General features: G+C 46.3%; 1 protein-coding gene across 3 annotated transcripts in view; it reads left to right on the forward strand.

The window, feature by feature from the left end:
* The first annotated feature begins 3,024 nt into the window (after positions 1-3,024).
* Positions 3,025-24,479, forward strand: part of LOC119168445 (uncharacterized) — a 34,661-nt gene continuing 13,206 nt past the window's right edge. Inside the window, exons 1-6 of one of the 3 annotated variants that reach the window (XM_075885405.1) lie at positions 3,034-3,126; positions 14,750-14,807; positions 14,877-14,975; positions 20,810-20,944; positions 22,792-22,937; positions 22,999-23,096. In XM_075885405.1, the coding sequence (XP_075741520.1) occupies positions 20,840-20,944; positions 22,792-22,937; positions 22,999-23,096 (349 nt within the window). In that variant the 5' untranslated portion in view covers positions 3,034-3,126; positions 14,750-14,807; positions 14,877-14,975; positions 20,810-20,839. Of the gene's footprint in view, positions 3,127-14,749; positions 14,808-14,876; positions 14,976-20,809; positions 20,945-22,791; positions 22,938-22,998; positions 23,097-24,479 lie in introns of all 3 variants that reach the window. The other 2 variants (XM_075885406.1, XM_075885404.1) reach the window with 2 other exon arrangements.

Below are 24,479 nucleotides of genomic sequence, written 5' to 3' on the forward strand. Positions count from 1 at the left end.
CATACGCTGAGTGCGACATTAACCGTGGTTAGTTTAGGAGTGCTGGACAAGCATACACAGCGCTGATAATTAGGACTTCACATCACGTGTTGCAGAAGACTCACTGAGAACAGAGTAGGATACGACGCTTCTAATCCACGAAGACTCTGCCGCAAACTATGGCAAGCTACGCTCTCCGGATTTTGTGCCGACCGGTTGCGACCCCGCGATCTCCGACGACAGCGCAGCTTTGGCCGACTGGCTCACCCTACGCCACCTCCTGCCGCCGACAAGAGCTCTCACTGAGTGGTGCCCCGTCATCGGACTCCTGTGACCGTGTCCATCATTCCTATTCCCTCTTCCGTCATTTTCTGTCGTTCGCTGACTCGGCGCCTTGCACTCTCCTTCCTCTATCTATTTACCTTTTAATACTATCTTTTTATACTCTCCTTACCCCCATCCCTCGTGAGATACTGTTGAGGTGTCGCACCCTAATACAGATAGTTACGGGGCTAACTTATGTATTCTTTTCTCTTTAAGGATGACATAAGAGTTATGCAACATGGATCCATAGGTAACATGCATTGTAACTACTCAGGATATTGAAGATGAAAAAAAATGCTGCGTTGCTTCAATTTCAAGCAAAGAGAACAAGCGAATGAAACAGCTCTATAAGGATGCGAAAAGTGCAGTCACAGTAGGAAGTAGCACGAATGAAAACGAACAATAGGCTACTATGGAATAGACTCTGTGGGTATGGTACAGCACATACGTTGCACAATTTGGCAAAAAAAATGGCTCCGTGTAATGAAACTTTCTTGAGAATGCACAAAAATAAAAAGTGCGCATAGAAAAGCCATAATAGGGGAAAAGAAACAATTGAATGAGTTTCACAATGCGCGGAGATTTAAGTGTAATATGAGGCATAAACGTAACACGACATGTAAAAAGTACGGACTATATGTTCGTGGAGGTAAGACTGGCACTCATATAGAGGAGAACAAGAACAAAATTAACAACTAAAACACAGGCTCACCTAGATGTTCTCATGTAAAAAATTATTGAGACTTGCTCCAACGCTCCACCTTTGTCCACAAAGAGTGCGAGCTGGCTTCAGAAAGGAGTAATCTACGATGAATCGCAGCCAGGCATGGACCCAGCGACTCATTTTAAGGAGGGGGGGGGTTGACTTGAAGTAAGACTGGAAGAGGGGGAGGCGGGATCCTGACTCTTTTGTTATTAGTAGCATGGTTACCCGCCATAGCATAAATACTCCCAATTTATGCTCACAGTGGTCCCACTTATTTGTTATAATTGCTGATGACAGAAGCTTGGGGGGGGGGTGATCGTTTCAGTTTGGCACGTTTACTTAGCGCTGGTCGTGTTCACAAGCTATGCATATTAAAGGCATCTTGCCTAATTGCATAACAGCCACTTTACTTTTCGGTGTTGTTCTTAGATCGCGAGATTTCACGAAACGTTAGACGCCACCATTCAGATATGGCCGATAAAGAAAAATCACAGCATATCCATGGGGTGAATGATCATGAGTGGGCGAAGCCCCGAAGGAAATCATCGGTAAACCTTGAATCTTCCATGTGATTCGCCCTGTACATCACCATTTAAGGATGTGAGAAACACTGCGTGTGTATGCCATGCCACTTGGGCCTCCCGCTCTTGTACGGCAGGATCTTGGTGGCGGCGGTGTCGCGCAGTTTCACGGTGCGCTTCTGCCTCGCGGGCTCGCACATCCGGATTCTGTCTGCGAGCAGGCGTTGCCGTCGCCTTACACGCTAGCCGCTCAGCAGCCTTGTCCATCCGGTGACAGCGAGCACGCACCGACAGCGAACGAATTTTATTACAACGCTACCCATAGCGTACGTCGCCGCACTAAATCAAACGATCGCCTTCCACCAATGACCCGCGCCATACTTGACAACATTCCTTGAATAAAGTCTCGCATCTTTCGTCATCAACTGCACGTATCACCATCTAGTTTCATAAAATCTCGCATCTTTTGATCATCTCCAAGTATAGCCATCTAGTTTTATAACATCTCGCATGTTTTCATCAACTACAAGTACCTCCATCGAGTGAACACTGCAAGAACTAAACTGAAGGTGGCTACCCGCTACTACTACAGCTACATACCTCAGAGGATGTACAGACCCACGCCTAAGGAGCTTCGCCCTGAAATTGGTTCATGACCAAATGTCCTGCCATCCTGTCATAAAAGCTTCATGGGCCCCTTCAAGGACAGATTCTCTAAAAGATGTTGGCACGACGAGCTGGTTGAAGGTTCTGCCTCTAGAAAGTTGGCACTGGGGGTACAGAGGTCCAGGTAGTGGCCGTACTGCGACCTCAAGTTTTTGTCTAGTTCAGCCAACAGGGACTTGAGAGTTTTGTCATTCTGCTGTTGCTCTGCGAATCTCTCTGCTATTTTCAAGCTTAATGACTGGTTCACACAACGGTGTTATTTTGTCGCTTCGTGGCGGGACCATTAGAGAAACTTGGAGAGGCATGTCTTGTACGCCGAGGAGAAGTCGGATCTTTTCTTCTGTGAGCACGTGCTTAGTACGCTATACTTGTATATGGAGGAAGTAATGGTGGATATGTGGGATTAGACTTCCCAAAATCACCCTAGGAGGGCTACGGAAGTTTCGACCACCTGGGATTCTTTAACCTGTACCGAAATCTGAGCACATGGGCCTACAGCCACTTTGCCTCCATCGAAAATGCAGGTGCTGCCACTGGGATTCAATCCCACGACCTGTGGGTCAGCAGCCGAACGCCTTAGCCACTAGACTACCACGGTGGGGCTATATAGAGGAAGCAGAAGTGGGGATTTATTTCAGTGGTGCGATTTTTAAGTGGGTTTGACAGAACAAAAGGTTTCGGAAAAGTCAAACGTAGTCAACGACACAACCGCTGTGTACAGGGTTTCTGTAAGGTTTGCCCCATTTTTCTATTACGCTTTGTTTAGTGATCACTTTCATTGTTCACCTTGCACCTGGCGATGTTCGCTGCATAGAAACACATTAACACCGTCACCAAAGAAGTTACTCTGCAGTTCTTGTGCGAGCTCACGGGAGGCGCCCGGTTTGTCACGCTATTCTCTAAACAGCCGCTTGGACCGCGAGCATGCAGGTAAGGCTGACAGCTTGATGCACGTCTTCCACCCATGAATTCGCTACGAGAGGTCGTGCGGCCTAGACTGTTACAAAATTTCAACTTTACGGCGTAAGTTGTTACGAATTCAGAAGAACAACTTCACTTGCATGAGTGTCGTATTGCGAATAATGAGAAGAAAAAAAGAAACCAGGTTTTTATAAGGATTTGAACTAAGCTCACCGAGGGGCAAAGTGTTCTACTGCACCTATTTTTGTTTTGTTTTTTGATGATATTACCTACAAACGTGCTTAAACACAAAGTGAACGAAAATTGCCAGTGCCACATCTGCATGCTCAAAAGAAACGTTGCAGATGTCATAATAATGGCACTAAGCTCTCCCATTTCATCATTTCAATAAGTAAAAAAAATACACACAACAGTTTTGTATAATGAATATTAGAGCACATATCACATGGCAATTCGGCTAGTAGTGTGCTTTTCGTAAAATCATTTAGCCATAATGTGGTTTGCAGAAAAGGCGACCACGTTATACAGTTTGCTACGCGTGCTTGTCCAGCTTGCGAGTTTTTTTTTTTAAAATGTGTGCATACCCATTAGTTAAAGATGTCAGCAAGCACATCATTAGTTTTGGACGGTACTAGATAACGTATACTAGGAGAATGTAAACCAAGTTTTTTTTGAAAGCCACGTGGATAGCATACCGAAATTGGCCGTCGTCCTTTCAGCCAACAAACTTCTATTGGTACCGAAATGACGTAGTCACAGTAGAATTATAACGTAATAAAATGCCTTTCTGAATTATTCGAGCTTTCCCAAGTGATGTTTTTCTATGCAGTCACGATGTCGCCATGCAGTCCCATAATGATTGATATGTGGGATTAGACTTCCCAAAACCACCATAGGAGGGCTACGGAAGTTTCGACTACCTGGGATTCTTTGACCTGTACCGAAATCTGAGCACATGGCACTTCGGGCATGGGGACGTCTGATAACCCGTTCGTCTTCCTTGTGCAGTTTTTCTTCGGCCTGCTTCTCACCTCCGGTGGGGGCAGCTTGCGATCCGGGGAGAGCACTACGGCGCAGGCCCACAGTCTGGCGTACTACCATGCGCCAACAATCCCGTCCTGCACGTCATCGGAGATGTCGCCTCATCATTCGCCGTTACCCATCCTGATTCTAACTGCGCATGATCAGCACCCAGGACCACCCCCCAGCTCACCTACAAAAGCTCGTGCAGTGCACTCGACGCTTCTTGGGCACGGTGGCACTTCAGACATGCGGACGTCTGATAACCCGTTCGTCTTCCTTGTGCAGTTTTTCCTCGGCCTGCTTCTCACCTCCGGTGGGGGCAGCTTGCGATCCGGGGAGAGCACTACGGCGCAGGCCCACAGTCTGGCGTATTACCATGCGCCAACAATCCCGTCCTGCACGTCATCAGAGATGTCGCCTCATCATTCGCCGTTACCCATCCTGATTCTGACTGCGCATGATCAGCACCCAGGACCACCCACCAGCTCACCTACAAAAGCTCGTGCAGCGCAGTCGACGCTTCTTGGGCACGGTGGCACTTCAAACATGCGGACGTCTGATAACCCGTTCGTCTTCCTTGTGCAGGTGATGAAGAAATACGGAAAATGTATACGCTCTGACGATCCTTTTTTGTCTGTGCTACCGTGCCCACGGTTTTCTTGTATGCCATGTTGTGTTAGGGTGTTTTTGCGAAAATTACTACTCTTGGAGGGAGACATCGAGACTAACCCGGGACCTGCGCAAGATCAAATCGCAAGCGCACTAAAAGAAATCGCCGCGGATATTAAGTTCATCAAGGAAAAGCGTCTTGTCGATATTGATAAAAAGCTAGACGCTTTATCAAGACTCGAACAGAAGGTTAGTCTCTGTCAGGATGAGCTTGTCAGCATGAAACGTGCATATGAATTGCTGGAAAGGAAGGTCGACGACTTAGAAAACAGAAGTAGGCGATCGAACTTAATTGTTTATGGCCTACCTGAAGTTGACGGAGAGACGAGTGAAATTCTTGAACAAGCAGTGAATAAGACTATTGTTCAGGACACCCTCGGCCTTGAACGAGTTTCTATCGAACGAATACACCACCTAGAACGAGCGGAACGGAACAAAAATAGACCAGTCATTTTCAAGTTGCTAGATTTTAGGCAGAAATCATCGATACTTAAAAGCGGATACAAACTGAAAAACACCAGCTTCTCAATCGGAGAAGACTTTTCGCCTAGAATCCGAGACATCAGGCGAAAGCTATGGAACAGCGCCAAAGAAAATTGAGAAAAGAAGGAGAAGGTGTCGTTAGTGTTTGACAAATTGTTCAATAATAACCAAGCCTTTACCTCGGATGAAGAAAAGAACGACAAGGTTCTCGCCCAAAAAAAGGACGAGGTGCGATCAAGACCGCAAACTCGGCAAGCTCGTCTACACGCAAAATCGAAGCCTTGACTATATTGAATGTTAACGCAAGAAGTGTTCTAAACAAAATAGATGCTCTCGAAAATCTTCTGCTAGAATACAGTCCTGATATAGTAGGTGTCACTGAAACATGGCTTTCTTCCGAGATATACGATAGTGAAGTTGTTCCTTCAAATTATTACGTTATCCGTAAGGATAGACCTTCTCGTGGCGGGGGCGTCGCTCTACTCATAAAAAAATGCCATTCATATTGTCACGGGGTCGTGACGTGGCCGAAGACAGGAGACTTCGTGGTGGGATTTAACTGTTTATTAGGGCGAACCTGTGTGCGGTAAACGGAAAATCCAATTACAGCAGCAGTCTCGCACAGATAGCAGTCTCGGACTGATAGCGGCGAACGGAGCGTCGGCCTTCGATCAACAACTGACAAGCGGCGGAGCGCGTCGGCATTTATACTCTTGCCGTGCAATGTTCTAGCGTTATCGCTGGTGGTGGCGTAGGTTCCAGAACAATCTGTACCGTTCGCACAGTGGGCGTGATCTTATCGAAATGATCTACTACAGTCCGGAACCTTCTCGAAAACTGCAGGCGCGGTTCGCGCTGAGAATCGTGTGGTGTTTTGGGACGATAACAAAAACTTGGGAAATGGAACGTGGCATTGCCCCCCTTTGAAAAAAGGCATCGTCCCGATGCTTTAACTAAAGATGAAGGTACAATAATAATGCAAGAAAGTACAATAAATAAATTACGATACAACAATAATACAAAAAACACTGTTTCAGTTTGTTAACGCGCATGAAACGGCTTGAGGCGCGCGACATGGACGACTTCAGGTCGCGATCGGCGTCGTTGAGAGTTCGTGATGCCGTCGGGGACAACCTCGTAATCAAGTAGGCCGAGACGTCGAACCACCCTGTAGGGTCCGAAGTACCGTCGCAGAAGCTTTTCACTTAGTCCGCGTCGGCGTATCGGCGTCCACACCCAAACACGTTCACCGGGCTGGTATTCCACGAAGCGTCGTCGAAGGTTGTAACGGTGGCTGTCGGTCGTCTGTTGATTCTTGATACGGAGACGCGCAAGTTGTCGGGCTTCTTCGGCGCGTTGAAGGTACTCGCTCACATCGAGGTTTTCTTCGTCGGTGACGTTGGGTAACATGGCATCGAGCGTCGTCGCTGGGCTCCTTCCGTAGAGCAATTTGTATGGAGATATCTGCGTCATCTCCTGCACCGCCGTGTTGTATGCGAAGGTCACATACGGAAGAATGGCGTCCCACGTCTTGTGTTCGACATCGACGTACATTGACAGCATGTCGGCGATCGTCTTGTTAAGCCGCTCGGTGAGGCCGTTGGTCTGTGGGTGGTAGGCTGTCGTCCGGCGGTGGTTTGTTTGGCTGTATGCCAAGATCGCTTGAGTTAAGTCGGCAGTGAATGCCGTTCCTCTGTCGGTGATAAGGACCTCCGGGGCGCCGTGACGTAGGAGGATATTTTCGACGAAGAACTTAGCTACCTCGGATGCACTGCCTTTTGGCAGGGCTTTTGTCTCGGCGTAGCGGGTGAGGTAGTCGGTAGCTACCACGATCCACTTGTTTCTGAAAGCCGACGTCGGGAACGGCCCCAGTAGGTCCATACCGATCTGCTGGAAAGGTCGGCAAGGTGGATCAATTGGCTGCAGAAGTCCCGCTGGCCTTGTCGGCGGTGTCTTGCGTCGCTGACAGTCCCGGCATGTCCTCACATAACGAGTGACGTCGGTGGTAAGACGTGGCCAGTAGTACCTTTCTTTTATCCTCGCGAGCGTGCGAGAAACACCGAGGTGCCCTGCCGTCGGATCGTCGTGCAGGGCCTGCAGGAGTTCTGGTCGCAGAGATGAAGGCACCACAAGGAGGTACTTAGCTCGAAGCGGTGAAAAGCTTTTCTTTTGTAGAAGACCGTTTCGCAGAAAGAACGACGCAAGTGCGCGCTTGAATATATTCAGGACTTCGGCGGTCCTGCCTTCGAGGTATTCTATTAGGGCCTTAAGTTCCGGGTCGGCCCGCTGTCGTTCAGCGAAGTCGTCTGTAGTTATCGTTCCCAAGAAGTAGTCGTCATCCGGGTCGTCGGGTAGCGGTTGGTCGACAGGCGCACGAGAGAGACAGTCGGCGTCGGAGTGTTTTTTGCCGGACTTGTAAATGACAGTAATGTCATATTCTTGAAGTCTCAGGCTCCATCGTGCGAGGCGACCTGAAGGGTCCTTCAAGGTGGCTAGCCAACACAAGGCGTGGTGGTCACTGACAACTTTGAAAGTCCTGCCGTAGAGGTAGGGGCGAAATTTCGACGTAGCCCAGATGATGGCGAGGCACTCCTTTTCTGTTGTGGAATAATTTGCTTCTGCTTTGGATAGCAATCGGCTGGCGTAACTAATAACCCTTTCAAGTCCGTCAGCCCTCTGCACAAGAACGGCGCCAAGACCTACGCTGCTTGCGTCAGTATGTATTTCTGTCTCGGCGAATTCGTCGAAATGGGCAAGTAACGGAGGCGTCTGGAGGCGATGTTTAAGCTCCTGGAAAGCGTATTCCTGTGGTGTTTCCCACTTGAACTCCACGTCGGCCTTGGTAAGGTTAGTGAGAGGATCGGCGATGCGGGCGAAGTTTTTCACGAACCGCCTATAATAGGCGCACAGGCCCAGAAATCGGCGCACGGCTTTCTTGTCAGTGGGCGGCGGGAAGTCGGCGATGGCGGCTGTTTTCCGTGGATCGGGACGAACTCCAGACTTGCTGATAACGTGCCCCAGAAACAAGAGCTCCTCATACGCAAATCTGCACTTTCCTGGCTTCACTGTGAGTCCGGAAGTCTTGATGGCTTGAAGTACAGCTTCAAGGCGCCGAAGATGCTCGTCGAAACTCGAGGAAAACACGACGACGTCGTCCAAGTACACAAGGCAAGTCTGCCACTTCAATCCTGCCAGTACTGTATCCATAACGCGTTGAAAAGTTGCAGGCGCTGAGCAAAGGCCAAAGGGCATCACCTTAAACTCGAAGAGGCCGTCTGGTGTTATAAACGCCGTCTTCTCTCGGTTTCGTTCGTCGACTTCGATTTGCCAAAAGCCAGTCTTGAGGTCCATTGACGAAAAGTACTTGGCGTTATGGAGCCGATCAAGTGCGTCGTCTATTCGTGGGAGAGGATACACGTCCTTTCTTGTGATTTTGTTCAGGCGGCGATAATCGACGCAGAAACGTAGGGTCCCATCCTTTTTCTTCACTAACACCACGGGGGATGCCCATGGACTCTTGGACGGCTGGATAATGTCATCCCGCAGCATTTCATCAACTTGTCTCTTCATGGCCTCACGTTCTCGCGTCGAAACCCTGTACGGACTCTGACGGAGTGGTCTGGCATTTTCTTCGGTTATGATGCGATGTTTCGTGATTGGGGTCTGCCGAATTTTTGATGACGACGAAAAGCAATCTTCGTATTGCAGGAGCAGGGCCTTGAGCTGTTCTTGCTTATCGTTCGGAAGTCTGACTGACGTCGAAAGCTATGGGAGGGGCTTGGTTCCTCTGAGCAGGTTCCGCAGAATCGGCGAGGGCGAAAGCACTGGTGGCTTCGACAATTTCTTTGATGTATGCGACCGTTGTTCCTTTGTTCACATGTTTGTACTCATTGCTGAAATTCGTGAGCATAACCGTTGCTTTGCCTCCCCGCAGCTCTACAATTCCTCTTGCGACGCAAATATTTCGGGTGACCAGCAGATGCTGACTGCCTTCAACGACGCCTTCCAAGTCAGGCGATTTAGGAGCGCCAACTGAAATAATGACGCTTGAGCGAGGCGGAATGGTGACTTGCTCTTCCAGCACATTCAAGGCATGGTGTCCTGACGGCGTGCGTGGCGGTAGTGCTTCTTCTGTGGATAACGTTATCGACTTTGTTTTTAGGTTGATGACAGCACCATGAAGGCATAAGAAGTCCATGCCAAGGATGACATCTCTCGAGCAACGCTGAAGGACTACGAAGTCTGTAGGATAAATACGGCCGTTAATGGTGACTCTCGCTGTGCAGATTCCTGCAGGCGTTACGTAATGACCTCTGGCTGTGCGGATCTCAGGGCCTTTCCAAGCTGTCCTAACTTTCTTTAACTTCGCGGCGAACGACCCACTGATGACAGAATAGTCGGCTCCAGTATCGACGAGAGCGGTCACACTGTGGCCGTCGATAAGAACGTTGAGGTGGCTAGTTCGCCGTCTCGCATTACAGTTAGGGCGTGGCGTCGGGTCACGGCTGCGTCGGCTTGTTCCGCTGCTTCCATGTTGCGTCGTCAGGCCACCTTCGGTAAATGAGCTTTCGCCATCAGGGCTTTGCCTGGTTGACGTTGTGTTCGGAAAGCTCCGTCGCGGCGTCGTCGTCGTCGGAGGATCTTCGGTAGTTCGTCGCACAGCAACCGCACATCCACCGGTTGCTGCCCTTAGTTTCCCGGATACGGGCTAGGAGACCGGCCCCGCGTAGGGCCAGAGTACTGCCGGTGGGGCGGTGACGTGCGGCGGCTGGGCGACGGGGAACGCGAAGGGCTTCGTGGTGTCCACCGAGTTCCTGTCAGGTAGTCGGCGATGTCACGTGGTCGTTCTCCTGGCTGTGGACGCGGTGCATTGACGGCGAAGCCACGCAGTCCCATCTGTCGGTACTGGCAACGGCGGTATGTGTGTCCGGCCTCGCCGCAGTGGTAGCAGAGCGGGCGATGGTCAGGAGTGCGCCAGACGTCAGTCTTCCTCGGTGCACTGCGCTGGGCCGCTGGCGAACGGTATGACGTCGGTGGGGGTGGTGGCGGCGGTGGCGTCTGTCGACGGAAGTGTGACGGGGCGGCGTTTTGGCGTGGACGGGGAGGAGCGTTGTGGCGCAGTGCAGCGACGTAGCTCATAGCTTCCGGCTCGGGCGGCGGTGCGTGGGGAATTTGAAGTGATTGCTGAACTTCTTCTGGCACAATGTCGGCGATTGAATCCACTTGAGGCTGCGCCGAAGGCAACAGCTTGCGCAGCTCTTCCCGCACGATCGCTCGGATCGTTTCACGCAGGTCTCCGGAGTTACTGGCTTGAGCAGCAGCGCAGTCTGCAGTCAGGCGACGATTATATTGTCTGGTGCGCATGTCCAGGGTCTTTTCGATAGTGGTCACTTCGGCTACAAATTCTTGGACGGTTTTCGGTGGGTTTCTCATCAGTCCCGCGAAGAGCTCCTGTTTGACCCCTCGCATGAGGAAACGAACTTTTTTCTCCTCAGGCATGTCTGGGTCAGCGTGACGGAATAGTCGGGTCATTTCTTCTGTGAAAATGGCGACATTTTCATTTGGTAGCTGAACCCGGGTCTCTAATAAAGCAGCGGCCCTCTCTTTGCGAGCGATGCTCGCGAACGTTTGCAGGAATGCGCCGCAGAAAACATCCCACGTTCGGAGCGTGGACTCCCGATTTTCGAGCCAGGTCCTTGCGGTGTCTTCCAAATAGAAGAACACACGACGCAGCTTTTCGTCATGGTCCCAATGGTTGAGGGCGGCCACACGGTCGTATGTTTCTAGCCAGGACTCCGGGTCTTCGAACGATGACCCATGGAAAATTGGTGGTTCCCTGGATTGGTGCATGACCATTGTGGGCTGGGACGCTGCGGTTGTCATTGTCGCATCAGTCGCGGTATGGCCTTGGTCTTCCGCGCCTTGTCTTGCAGAAGCCCGTACTCCGGTGGTAGCCCTTGCTGTCGGCGGCTTGTTCGCTGCTCTTGGTTGGCGTCGATGTCTTCTCCGCGACGGGGGCTGGGTTCACGGCTTGACGGGGGCGTCCGGTACATGAACAAAGCAGCACCTCCACCAGATGTCACGGGGTCGTGACGTGGCCGAAGACAGGAGACTTCGTGTTGGGATTTAACTGTTTATTAGGGCGAACCTGTGCCCGGTAAACGGAAAATCCAATTACAGCAGCAGTCTCGCACAGATAGCAGTCTCGGACTGATAGCGGCGAACGGAGCGTCGGCCTTCGATCAACAACTGACAAGCGGCGAAGCGCGTCGGCATAGATATTCTTGCCGTCGAATGTTCTAGCGTTATCGCTGGCGGTGGCGTAGGTTCCAGAACAATCTGTACCGTTCGCACAGTGGGCGTGATCTTATCGAAATGATCTACTACAGTCCGGAACCTTCTCGAAAACTGCAGGCGCGGTTCGCGCTGAGAATTGTGTGGTGTTTTGGGACGATAACAAAAACTTGGGAAATGGAACGTGGCAATATGTATCGCTTCCAGCTGTAACAGATGCTGAGACAATTTTCTGCCGGATTCTTTGCGATAGCACTTCTATATTCATTGGATGCGTTTATCGAGGTCCATCATCCGGACACGAATGCATAACTGCAGTTCATGACTTCATGCAGCGTCATGTTCGCAACTCTCGTGTCCTGATTATGGGAGATTTTAATCTCCCAGACATTGACTGGACTACGCTAAACCACACATCATCTGCCTCGGACGCTCTTATAAACATAATGTTGAACTTTAGCCTTCAGCAAATCGTGTTATCTCCAACCCGCTTACAGAACACTGCCGAGAGCATATTAGATCTGATACTGATTAGTCAGCACTTCCCGGAAGACCGTGTTCGCACTGACGTAGTTGACGGCATATCAGACCATCACATAGTCATATGCTTGCTGCCGCTTGACTCCAGTATTGCATGTGAGCAGCGTGGATCAACTGTAATTGATTTCAAAAAAGCTGACGATAGCAGCGTATTAACCCATCTCGCACATGAGTTCGAAAACTTTTTGCAGCTAGCTTTTGACACATCCAGTGATACTAATCTACTTTGGCTAAGTTTCAAATCTACTGTTATGTACTGTGTCACTGACTTCATACCAAAGAAACACAAGAAAGCTCTAGGGAATAATCCTTGGATATCACGTGAGGTTATCCAGGCCAAGCGTAGGTTAAAAAGGTTGCGTGTGGCTGCGAAAAACCTTAAGTGTAAATCATCCATTCAACAGAAGCTGCAGTGTGCAAAATCAGAGTTTAAGCAAGAAAAGAAAACTGCCAGACAGTATTATTTTAGTGTTACACTTCCAAGCTTTATTAAAAGCAATCCAAGCAAATTTTGGAGATACCTTCGCACTAGCAATAATACACAGTCGCACACGAATTCAGGGGAAAGAACCGAAAAGGCTAACGAATACAACATTTTTTTCCAATCAGTGTTCACGACTGATAATGGTGCCACTCCTCCAGTATTATCCCTTGATTCGCCAAGCATCTATCACCTAGAAGTCACAGATACAGAAATACTGTACTTGCTTCTTAACTTAGATCCTAAAAAATCGAGTGGTCCAGATGATATTCCTAACGAGTTCCTTAAGAGGTACGCGGAATGGTGTAGCAAGTTTCTTGGGTTAATCTTTCGAAAGTCGCTTACTTCATCCCAGCTGCCAGATGACTGGAAGATTGCAAAAATAATACCTATTCGTAAATCAGGAGAACAGTCATTGGTTTCAAATTACCGGCCGATATCCCTCACTAGCATTTCATGTAAGCTACTAGAGCATATCATCCTCAAACACATAACTGTTTTTCTCGAGAAATAAAATTTTTGTCTCCTAGTCAACACGGATTTCGTAGTGGCCTGTCCACTGTTACGCAGCTAACGGATGTAGTTCATGATCTAGCTTCTACTATAAATAATCGTGGCCAAACAGACATAATTTTACTTGATTTCTCTAAGGCTTTCGATTGCGTATGTCACAGAAAGAGACTAATGAAACTGAAAAGTGCGATAGAAGAGGGGTTATTGTTTTCTTGGATAGAAAATTTCCTAACAAATCGCTCACAGTTTGTGCAGTATGAAGGTCATATATCAAACATAGTCCCCATAACTTCTGGGGTCCCTCAAGGTTCCGTCTTGGGACCACTATTATTTCTAATTTTCATAAATGACCTCACGTCAAACATTAACTGTAATATCAAACTGTTTGCAGATGACTGCATTAGTTATAAGGAGGTAACCAGCTACATAAACCACATTAATCTCAATGAATGTCTAACCAAGCTAGCAGATTGGTGCGCTAAGTGGCAAATGTCCATCAATGTGAAAAAATCCGCAGCTATGACAGTAACACGTAAGCAGAATCCATCGCAATTCATCTACACCATTCATGGTTGACCACTGACTAATGTTGTGCAGCATAAGTACTTAGGCATTACATTAGCGCCTGACCTGAGATGGGATACACACATAGCTAACGTCACCGCTGCCGCACTGCGTAAACTTTTCTACCTAAAAAGACGACTTAGAATTGCACCAGCGCCCGCAAAACTCTTGGTTTATACCATGTTCTTAAGACCAGTATTAGAATATGCCAACGTAGTTTGGTTTCCTTATACGCTAAGTGGTATTAGTAAATTAGAGGCAGTACAACGCAAAGCCATACGGTTTGTACACAACAAGTTCAAACGTACAGATTCTCCCACTAACCTTCTGGCTTCTTCTGGCATTGAAAAATTAGCTACTAGGGCAAAAGAGGCACGCCTGAGGTTCTTGTACCAGTTGTTACATGGCCACTACAAGGTAGATGTGTCTAAGTACGTCACATTTTCACAGTCACGCCCTACTCGTCATAAGCACAAATACAGTCTGCAAGAATATTCCTCAAACAGTGACGTCTTTGGAAAATCGTTTTTCCCACTAACAATACGCGAATGGAACAAACTGAATGCAAATGCTACTAATGCCGACACACTATCCACATTCACCGCAGTGTTAGAAACCATGCGTAATCTACAGTAGTGCTTCAATGCTTCACATACCTTTGCTATTTTCCTCTTTTCTTTTTCTTTTTTGCACGGCGCACTGTAGCAGGCCAGAAGGTACTGGGTGAGGTTCATGTATGTCAGTTGGAATGTTATTGTTTGTTCTTCATGAATGTATACTACCTGCAATGTGCCCTCTGTAATGACTCCAACATTGTAGTCGACAGTATTGCAAATAAATGAATAAATAACGAGTCGTACAGTATAGCAGCGAAAATAGCAATTGCACTATAGTGTTACATAAACATTTTCTCTGGTATAGAACAGAATCTCCTCTGAGAAACGGGCTTCCAGGAAACGCACTTACTCGTACACTTCACGCATGAATCATCGCACATAGCGAACCTCTTTAAAGCTTCATTGCATGACGCTTCTGTAGTTCTCGTTCATTTCTTGATTCTTTCAGATGCTAAATACAACAGAGAAAAGGCAAATGTGGCAGTAATGCAATACTTGATTTCAAGGTATCTACCACTTGACTCAAAAACACAGGCTTTATAATAAGATAGCTTTTTGCACACTTTATTTTACAGGACAAAGAGAACAAGACTGGAAACAGTTGTCCATTTCTTTCCGCGTGCATTCTCGCCTGCAGCTGTTGTGTACGTTTATAAAAATATATTTGTTGCGCAGTAAGTATTGCCCCAATTTTAGGTATACGAATAGAATGGAAGCATTGTAGTGCACATGCCACTTGACTGTGCCCATTCGGGCAAAGCAAGAAGATTCGAAAGCATGTTACACTTACTGCATGGCATTTCGAAAGAGACGCGCGCTGCGCAGTCAGTGATCAATTAGGTTATACAATCGTGGGCCATACTTCTCGGAAGACATTAGAGGACCCCTGACACCTGAGTCGCAAACTCGAGATGCTTGCGTTGTTTGAGAGTCCTGCATGCGGCGGTATTTCTAACCGATCATTAATGATGAGCGCTGCCTAGGAGATATTACAGTTTGATTTAAAACAAAAATTAGGGCTAATTTAAATTATCAACACCAATCAATATCTTCTCTTGATTGACGTAGACAGAAAACCACCGCATAATATTTCACGAGTATTGCGAATATCGTCGATGCCACAGAACATTTGCAGGGGTGCGCAATACCCCATCTGGAATCCGGCGAGGACTATTGTTCGTCATCGCTCTCGCTCTGTGGTCGGACTGCCCTCAAGTGGTTTGACTGCTTCCGCCAGCTACCGCTACTGCCAGCGAAATCTAAAGTACGAACCTCGATCGAGCAGCAGAAGAGCGACCAAAAGTTGGCCACCACCACAGACGGCGGCAAGCTGGTTGTGAGCTAGCGTCGGGGAAGCGGACGGCAATACGAGTAGAAAACTATAGAACAGCATACGCGAAGCTTTGCGTATGTGTTACGTACACATCGCACGCTAACCTCTTGCGGGCTAGCGCTAGGTGACGTCCGCAATGTCCACGTGCTTTGTGTTAGGTACGCTAAATCTCTCTAATGAAGACGAATTTCCTCAGAGCTCCATTTCACTGCTAAAGTCGATTAGCTAAAGCCCCCGCCCACTTATGCTCATGCCGTCCGTAGCACAACGTCACAATTCCTCATTTAACAATTATGTATTCCGCCAACGGGAAAAATAAACACCAGGTTTTGCTGAACCCGGAATGATTTGATATGTGGGGTTTAACGTCCGAACCCGGAATTGAAACCTTAAAGCATGTACGAAGAAACTGCAAATGGTCAAATCAAGAAACCTCACAAATGAATTCTTGTCCCATTTCTTTTTGTTTAAACGCATTTAGTATGTCCTCAATTTTTTTTACAGCGTGTGACTTGCGAATTAAAATAAAATAATTACCACTGTATCTGAACACTGCTGTAGTTTGGTTGCACGCAATCATAGACCAATAATTATTTGTTCAACTTATCAAAAAGTAATCATTGAACAATTATAAATTCGATGTTCAAGCTCTCAATACACACAATAGCATGTTTTGACAGTATATATCGATGCGTCATCAATCATTCGCGTACCGCGTAACTCGTACATTCTGTATACATTCACTCGGTTATACCTACATTGAATACATCATTCCTTGCGCATGTCATGCAGGTGCGTTCAGGCATGTGCCGTATTTTGGATGTAGTAATAGTCAACATTCAGAGGCGCCTTTCGTTTTTTTTTTCTCGTTTGGTGTTCTCACGGCGAAAACAAGCACCCGGCGACAGAAAACAGCCGGCGCGTGCACTTCACCGGTTCGACGTACACACCGCTTCCATGTGTTTCGCGCGCTCGCGTCGGGTTCTGGGATTGCTTGAAAAATGCCTATAGAGAGCTAATTTTTAGATGGCCACAAAGCACAGGCGAGGTGACTCCCAAGCTGGGCTTCGCGGTACGTTTCGTGCACGCAAAACACAACACGATCGAGCCCGTTGTTGGCTATTGTGATGCGTTCCACACAAGCGCCCGGTATGACAGAATAAAAATTGGTTTCTTCTGAAGGAGTAATTATTAATTTGTGGGGTTTCATGTCCTAGAACCATCATGTGAGAGACGCCATAGTGGAGGGCTCCGGAAACTTCGGCCATCTGGGGTTCCTTAACGTACTATGACATCGCGCAGTAAATGGGCCTCTACCATATCAGCTCCATTGAAACATGACCGCCCTGGCGGAGAGTAGCCGAGCGCCCTTTTCACTGATTTCTGCCCAGAATGAGATCGAAATTGCGAATCCGATAGGCGTACTGTTCTCACGGCTACCTTTCACAGCCGGGACGCAGTGCCACAACTATGCGCCGGTGAAGTACAGCGTGGCGTCGTATCGAAACCAGTTGCAGACATCACGTGTGGGGCAAAACTTAAAAGCCGTATACAACAGTCTCGTCACAGCATAGGCGTGTATCTGAGGTATCGTTGCGTAGTTTTTATTTCGCGAAACTCTCCGAGTGTCGTACTACTGCCAACACGCCCCTAGGAACGTAAGTGAGACCTCTGACACAAGAGCAAAGAAGATGGTTAGTTTCTTTTACAACCGTTTTCGCACGGAACGTATGTCTGCACACATGTTGCACCCCTCACGTGGTTTATTCCTTTGTATAAGCTAACTGGTTTGCGCACAGCGCGTATTCATTTGTGTTTGCTCTGTCACGGCCGGGCTAGGCTGCACCTGCGCGCGCTTCTTTTCTAACGACCTTCTCACCCGTCGCGAATACAATGGGAGAGTTTCTGAGTATGTTTCGCCACCTGTCGGAGGTAGGGGCGCAGCGACCGTGATAAACCTTTGTAGCACTTATTACATTGTACGGCTAAACAACAAACGGGGGTAAAACAACACGTACGCTATGTTTGGAAACAACTTCCCGAGAACCGGTATGGCTCAGTGGTAGAATACTCGGCAAGGACACAGTGGACCCAGGTTCGAGTCCCTTTGTGCCCTTGCTGTTCTTTATTTACTGAGTTTTTTCACCATTTCTTGTTATACTGGTTGTGGACACTGGCGGACAACTACGGCGCCGCGCTTTACCCGTGTTCTGATCTCATCACAGCTTTCGCTTTAAAATTACAGAAAAACCAAGAAGGCTGCCTAGCTCCGCACTTCCTTCTAGTTTGACACCAGTAGTGCAAAGTTGATTGATTTGTGGGGTTTAACGTCCCAAAACGACCATATGATTATGAGAGACGCCAGGGCTCCAGAAGTTTTGACCACCTGGGGTTCTTTAACGCGCACCCAAATCTGAGCACACGGACCTACACAATTTCCGCTTCCATCGGAAATGCAGCCGCCGCAGCCGGGATTTGATCCCGCGACCTGCGTGTCAGCAGCCGAGTACTTTAGCCACTACACCACCGCGGCGGGGCAGTAGCGCAAAGTTGCTACAATTTTCTGTTGAGCTGTGGCCTGAGTGATACTTTAACAGGAATTACGTTCCCTTAGCCATCATCCTTATTCTCATTATCATCAGTTATATGGCCACTGCAGGACAAAGGCCTCTCCTATTTTCTGCCAGTCAATTCGGTCCTGTGCTTGCTGCTGCCACTTTATAGCCGCAAAGGCTCTAATCTCATCTGCCCATCTTACTTTCTCTCTTCCCCTAACCCACTCGCCTTCTCTGGGAATCCAGTAAGTTACCCTTGATGACCAGTGGTTATCCAACGTACGCGCTACATGCCCGGCCCTTAGTTCTTCGCCCGAATGCTCTTCAAAGCGGTGTATGGCGGCAACCTGCAACAAAGCTATTTATATGTTTTTGTTTCCTAATTCTTTTTCTTCTTTGCACTTTCGCTTTAGTACAACTACGCTTTCAGTAATTTGTCTGAAATGTGTATTGAGTTCCAAAAGAAACCCTCGCGAAGTCAGAAGCCTTTAGATTTCTTTATGCACAATATACATTGCGAAATTTGATAGAACCATGATGACCAAAAATTTACTTTTCATTCTCATATAGATACAAGTAGAAGCTCTTAGGAGGAATAGCCACAGCCTCAACAACAAATATTCAGGCTGGGCCATACCCTCGTCAATGGGCAAGAACAAGAAACGAGCGCGAAATACTGCCCCCCCCCCCAAACCAGAAAAAAAAAAACACATCAACGATATATAATGGAGCTCTCCTGACGAAAACAGCTCGTCTTAATATTTTGTCCAGCGACGTTTCAAGTTGAAGGGCTGAACATCAATTTAGTATAATAAATTTAGTTTAATAATTGTGTCGTCATGTATCAGCCAATTTGTTCGCTACAATAAGAACATTGTATTACCAAAACAAGAGGCAAGCAGTGTTATTCGCAAAAAATAATAATTATTAATATAATAATAACTACAGGAGCGTTGCGTACAAAAACGTCCGTATACTTTCAAGGGACACCGTAGTAGAGAGCGTTGGAAAGTTCGACCTCTGGAGCTTTTCGAACGTGAATCCAAATCTAAGTAGACGGGCCTCAAGCATTTTTACCTCACCCGCAAAAAAAAAAAAAAAACATCTATTAACTCTTGATTTTACAACGCCACTCCAGTAGCCACGTGGCTGTTTCGTTGCCTTGCACACACCGAGGAAGTGAGTTTAATCTACTCCGGCAGATGCTCATAAGGATAGTATGAAAAGCATTCCTATCTCTCTAAATAAATTTCCACGAGTAATATAAACAACCATAGGCTACAATTTAAGTAGTCCACAAGCACGACATGCTTTAGATTATGCTTAGGATTATCTAAACATGAAAAAAAATGAGTTTAGCAGTTTTGTCAGCGTATCGGCGCCTGAGAGAGAGAGAGAGAGAGAAACAGAGAGGAAATGAAGGGAGGTTGACCAAGCTTGGCTCGGTTGGTTACCCTTCTTTTGGGGTGAGAGAAAGGGGAGTAATAAAAAGGAAACAGATAGAAAAAAAATGGCAGCATATCGACGGAGTGAATGATGGATAGTGGGGCGAAGCATCCGTCCGTCCATTCGTTCTTGCTTCCGTCCGTCCATGCGTGCGTCCGTGTGGCTGCCCGTGCGTCTATTCGTGCGTCCGCACGTTCATCTGTGCGTTCGTTTCTGCTTTAGTCCATGCATCCGCTCCTGCGTCCATCCATGCGTCCATCCGTCCATGCAGCCATCCATGCGTCCGTCTATGCATCTGTCTGTGTGTCCGTTCGTCCATCTACTCAACACTCCAAGTACCACCATCTCGCATCTTTTCCTGATATATTCCTCATATAAAAGCACCGCCATCCAGCGGACATTCCAAAGACTGAACGAGAGGAGGCACATGCACACTTTCTTACGGCTTGCGCTTCGTGTCTACTTCCCACCTTTAACCACCTCGAGTTCGTGGTATATACTAGTTCACTGTATTCATGGCACTGCAGTCAAACCCTCGCTAAACCTTTCTAAAACCTTAGAGGTTACGCCCAGCGAGTATAACGTAGCAACCCTTTCTTGTCTTCTGTGCGTTGTTGAACAATAAAAAATTTGCAGCGTGCGCGTGAAGTTAAAGCCAAATTCTCCAGTCTCTCATGTTCCCTTAGCAGCCATTGCATGTACATTGAGCACTATCTTTTATTGTTCAACAACGCACAGAAGAAATCTCTCACCGGCACCATCTTGGAGGTCAAAATGTTATACTAATTACACACTACTACAACGAATACGAGGGATGAACAGGTGCCGCTATAAGGATCTTCGCCCTCAAAAAGATGTACCAATGGACCTGCAGGCTAAACGCATCGTTACTAAGCGCACAGACGTTTTTTCATACGTTTAGCCAGGGCTGCTGGCACCTCACCGCTGTCCGATAGCTAATCATACCATTATTGATTGATTTGATTTGTGGGGTTTAGCATCCCAAAACCACCATTTGATTATGAGAGACGCCGTAGTAGAGGGCTCCAGAAATTTCGACCACCTGGGGTTCTTTAACGTGCACCCAAATCTGAGCACATAGAATCACACCATTATTGTTTGTTGCATGCAGACAAATGCCATGCAAATCTAACACTCGGCTGCTGTTTTACAGACTGTAGGGAAGAAACTCGTAGTGCTCACCATGCAGATGCAGAGGATCATTAAACCATTTGTTTGCGTTTTCACAATTGCCCCGTTGATATCAGGTGGCTGGACTTCGTCTGAAGTCACCCCTGACATGACAAAGGTAGGCATTGTCAGCAACTTTTTATAGCAAAAAATATTTCTGAAAATACCTCAAGGTAATGTACCAGCTCGAGTGTCATTCATGTTCACCAGAATTATATTATTGTATGTCTAGGAGCAGGTGCGTCACCAAATGGTAACCATTAAACAAATCAGCGTATGTTACAGACACGACAACCATAGTCCAGTTTGTTTGCCACGTGTTTCCGGAGTCGTAAAGGCAGCGGTAGCTCAAAATAATCATGTAGGACAGTACAAAAAAAATTATATTGCGAGCCATGCTATACCAAAAACCACGCATACTATAAGCCAACGCAATGAAATATTTTATTCAAATTTAGAATTCCGCTTTTCCCTTATTTATTCACGAACTTGTCAGCCTTCGCGCCTATTTATTTATTTACGCTGGAGTGCTTGAAGCCTTTACCGATCACTGCCTTTCAAAAGGGGCAAGATAATGCACTAACAGTTGAGAAAATTGTGCCCTTTGGCTAACTCGAAATGAAAAATACAGCTGTGCTCATCTTTGGCATACATATCGGGCGTAGCAACGAAACCAACGTCTCGGTTATTTCCAAGAGATTTCCGAGAACGAAAGATATAGTTGTACCAGATTTAATAATTACAATAATTCATGGTACATCAAACAAAGGAGTACGTACATCGTAGAAATACACAGAAGGAGGTCTGGTAGTAACAAACTGAAATAGAACTTTCTATGCATGAGATGGTGAACAATATACACAAAATAGTAATGTGGAGACTGTGTATTGACAAAAGGTAAAAGCAAAATAAAACAAATCAACAAAGGGAATTGAATAGGTAAAGTCATTGAATAGGTAAAATAATATGGCTAAGTTAATAGTCCGAATCGTGTTACAAGCATAAAAGTTCCACAGATTCAGGCAAATATTTTCGTATATTGTTTGAATAATACTCTTTGTTATGTCTAATGTGCTAGGGCGTCGGTGCGGTGGCAAATATTTTATCAAAGCCTATCATCATACCAGCTGCAGGATTTGGTAAAATTATTCATGTTATAAGCAGCACTGAGCTATTATATAAATAAATTGTGCATGGGAAAATATCTAAAAATTATCTACAATACAAATACCCAGTAAATGTTAGACAATGCGGACTTCCAGTTTGCTGTTAAAGATATTACCTGTGCCTAAATTTGCTCTTTTATGACCAATTCAAAGGATTTAACCATTGTGAAAATAAAACAATGGCGTTGTTCGTTTTCGTTATACTAGTGAATTTCAGTACTTGCAAATCATTGCTTTATTTTGATCATTTGCGTAAAGAATCATATATTCAATAAATATATTGGGTATTGAACTGTAGTTACCTTACACCATTCTAGTTTTTTGGCGTGTATTGCCATTCTATATACTCCATTCCACTGTTCTTTGGATATGTCACTTTCGAATAGCTTTTATGTTACTGTTTGATTAATGTTAGAGTAACACCACCTTTGTTGGTTTTTTAGTCTTTTGCATATATTTAGTTTGATTGTGTGGTATTGGGGGAAATAATACAGTAACATAGGTTCAGTTCGGGATCTCTCGGCGTATCATGTCACAATGTCAGACAGTAAGGAATAAATAAGAATATATCATACACGTAAGTCGATCTTAGGTGCTTATAATTAGCAATGTGACGCTGTTATTGGTAGTCAAAATTTCCATTTTTTGTGATCAGTATATGTTATATTATTATTTATTGTGTTCACGTGGATGCGAAAACAATGAATAAATAGCACGCAACACAAGGAAGTATGCCAGTTTTGTGCAAGAGTTAAGTAACGCGCATCCCTTCACGTGTACTCTATTCTGACACTCACAGTTTTTGAATACAAGCGATCCCATATGGTCATACATGACGACATCGAATAGGAGAGAGTATGACTGCAAGGTGGATGTCATTGGCGATATACAGGACACAAATGTGCTTTTTCGGAGATTTCTCGGGTATCGAAAAGTTATAATCAGGTAACTTTCAAACATACGCGTATGGGTTTTTCCTTTACCAACCTAGCCACATTTTTTTCAGTGACTGGGTGCTATTTCTAAATGGACACTTATACTATAAAAACGCTCGATACGGAAACAATCGCCCGATATATAATGCAATGAACGTGAGCTTTAGAGGTACGTATGACTCCTCCCTTCAAATGTGTAGCATTACTGTGAGCCTTACTTAAACTCACATTTACACTTACGCCGACTCATACGTATTTCAAAGCAGCATCGTTCATAAACGATTTCAATATTTATTGCTCACAGGTGTGAATTACGCAAGGGCTGTTCCTTGTTCTCCACTCTGACTACTTTTCCAGGGAAGCTCTTGATAAATTATATCTTATGTTGTCTTTTTTTCTTCAAGAAAAAGGTCCTTGTTGGTTTGCAGCCAGTCATAACTCGTATTTGAAGGTACTATATCAAAAGGCACCAAGAAAAGCACATAGTGCGTGATATACCAGTGTTTACGAGCATTTATACCATGTTCGAGAGAGCTGATTCTGGACTAACGGAGTCAGAAGTCTACTCACTCGGTCTCGCTCAGTCTCAGATGTAGGCGTGAGTCTGAGTGAGCCCGGGTGAGTAATATTTGAATGAGTTTCAGTCCGAGTGAGTCCAGTTCAAGAAAATCTTGGTGAGTGTGAGTTCGAGTGAGTCAGGCTCAGTAAATGTTTGGGGAGCCTAAGTGCAAGTAAGTCCTCCGTGCAGAATATTTTTCACGAGCGAGCTCCAGAGGTTTTGCTGACCTATGCGTATGACACGGCTGCTTTCGTCTATTTCGTCCCTGTTTTTGGCAAATGTGCTTGACTGGGCTGGTTGGTGAATATCATGTGAACAATAAGCCAGTTCTGAAGACGGGACAAGGTGAACACAAAGACACGGGGACAAACACAATCACCACGAAGTCGGCGCCTTCTTGTCCTTTCTTAAGCACTGCTTTATTAATCATTTTCTCTGTTTTTTACACACATTTTCATCGACAGTTGTCTTTGAAAAAAAAACAGAAACTAAAAAATTGGTTTATTTTGTTTCATAAGAGCGGGGTAGAACTTGGTATTTTATAACATGTACTAGTTGTTGCAGTAATATGAAGCATTTTTTAGATTTCAAGCTGTGCATGCTACACACAGCGCAGCAGCTCTGCCACTGTGTACTTATTACTGAAGCTCCATGGAAAACATCTGTTTTCGTTGACTAATTTTGTGCGCTGTGCCATAGTGTAACACATGGGAAGCGCTTTTGGGGTTTTCATGCCCAAAAACCAAAATATAATTTTGAGCGACACCATAAGGGAGGGCTACGCCAAATTTAAGCATCTGACGTTCCGTACACATGAACCCATGAACGGGGGGAGGGAGGGCGTGCAGCTTTTGACTTTTTTCGAAATAAGCAATGAGTGCAGTTTGAAGGCCGGTGGTCGCGAGAATGCAGAAATCAACATTTTCACTTTTTTTTGGCAACGACGTTGTTCTCAGCCGACGTTTTCATATCCGGCGTGGTGATAGCGCTGGT

The sequence above is a fragment of the Rhipicephalus microplus genome, unplaced genomic scaffold (genome assembly GCF_043290135.1).
Source record: "Rhipicephalus microplus isolate Deutch F79 unplaced genomic scaffold, USDA_Rmic scaffold_136, whole genome shotgun sequence".
Lineage (NCBI taxonomy): Eukaryota > Metazoa > Arthropoda > Arachnida > Ixodida > Ixodidae > Rhipicephalus > Rhipicephalus microplus.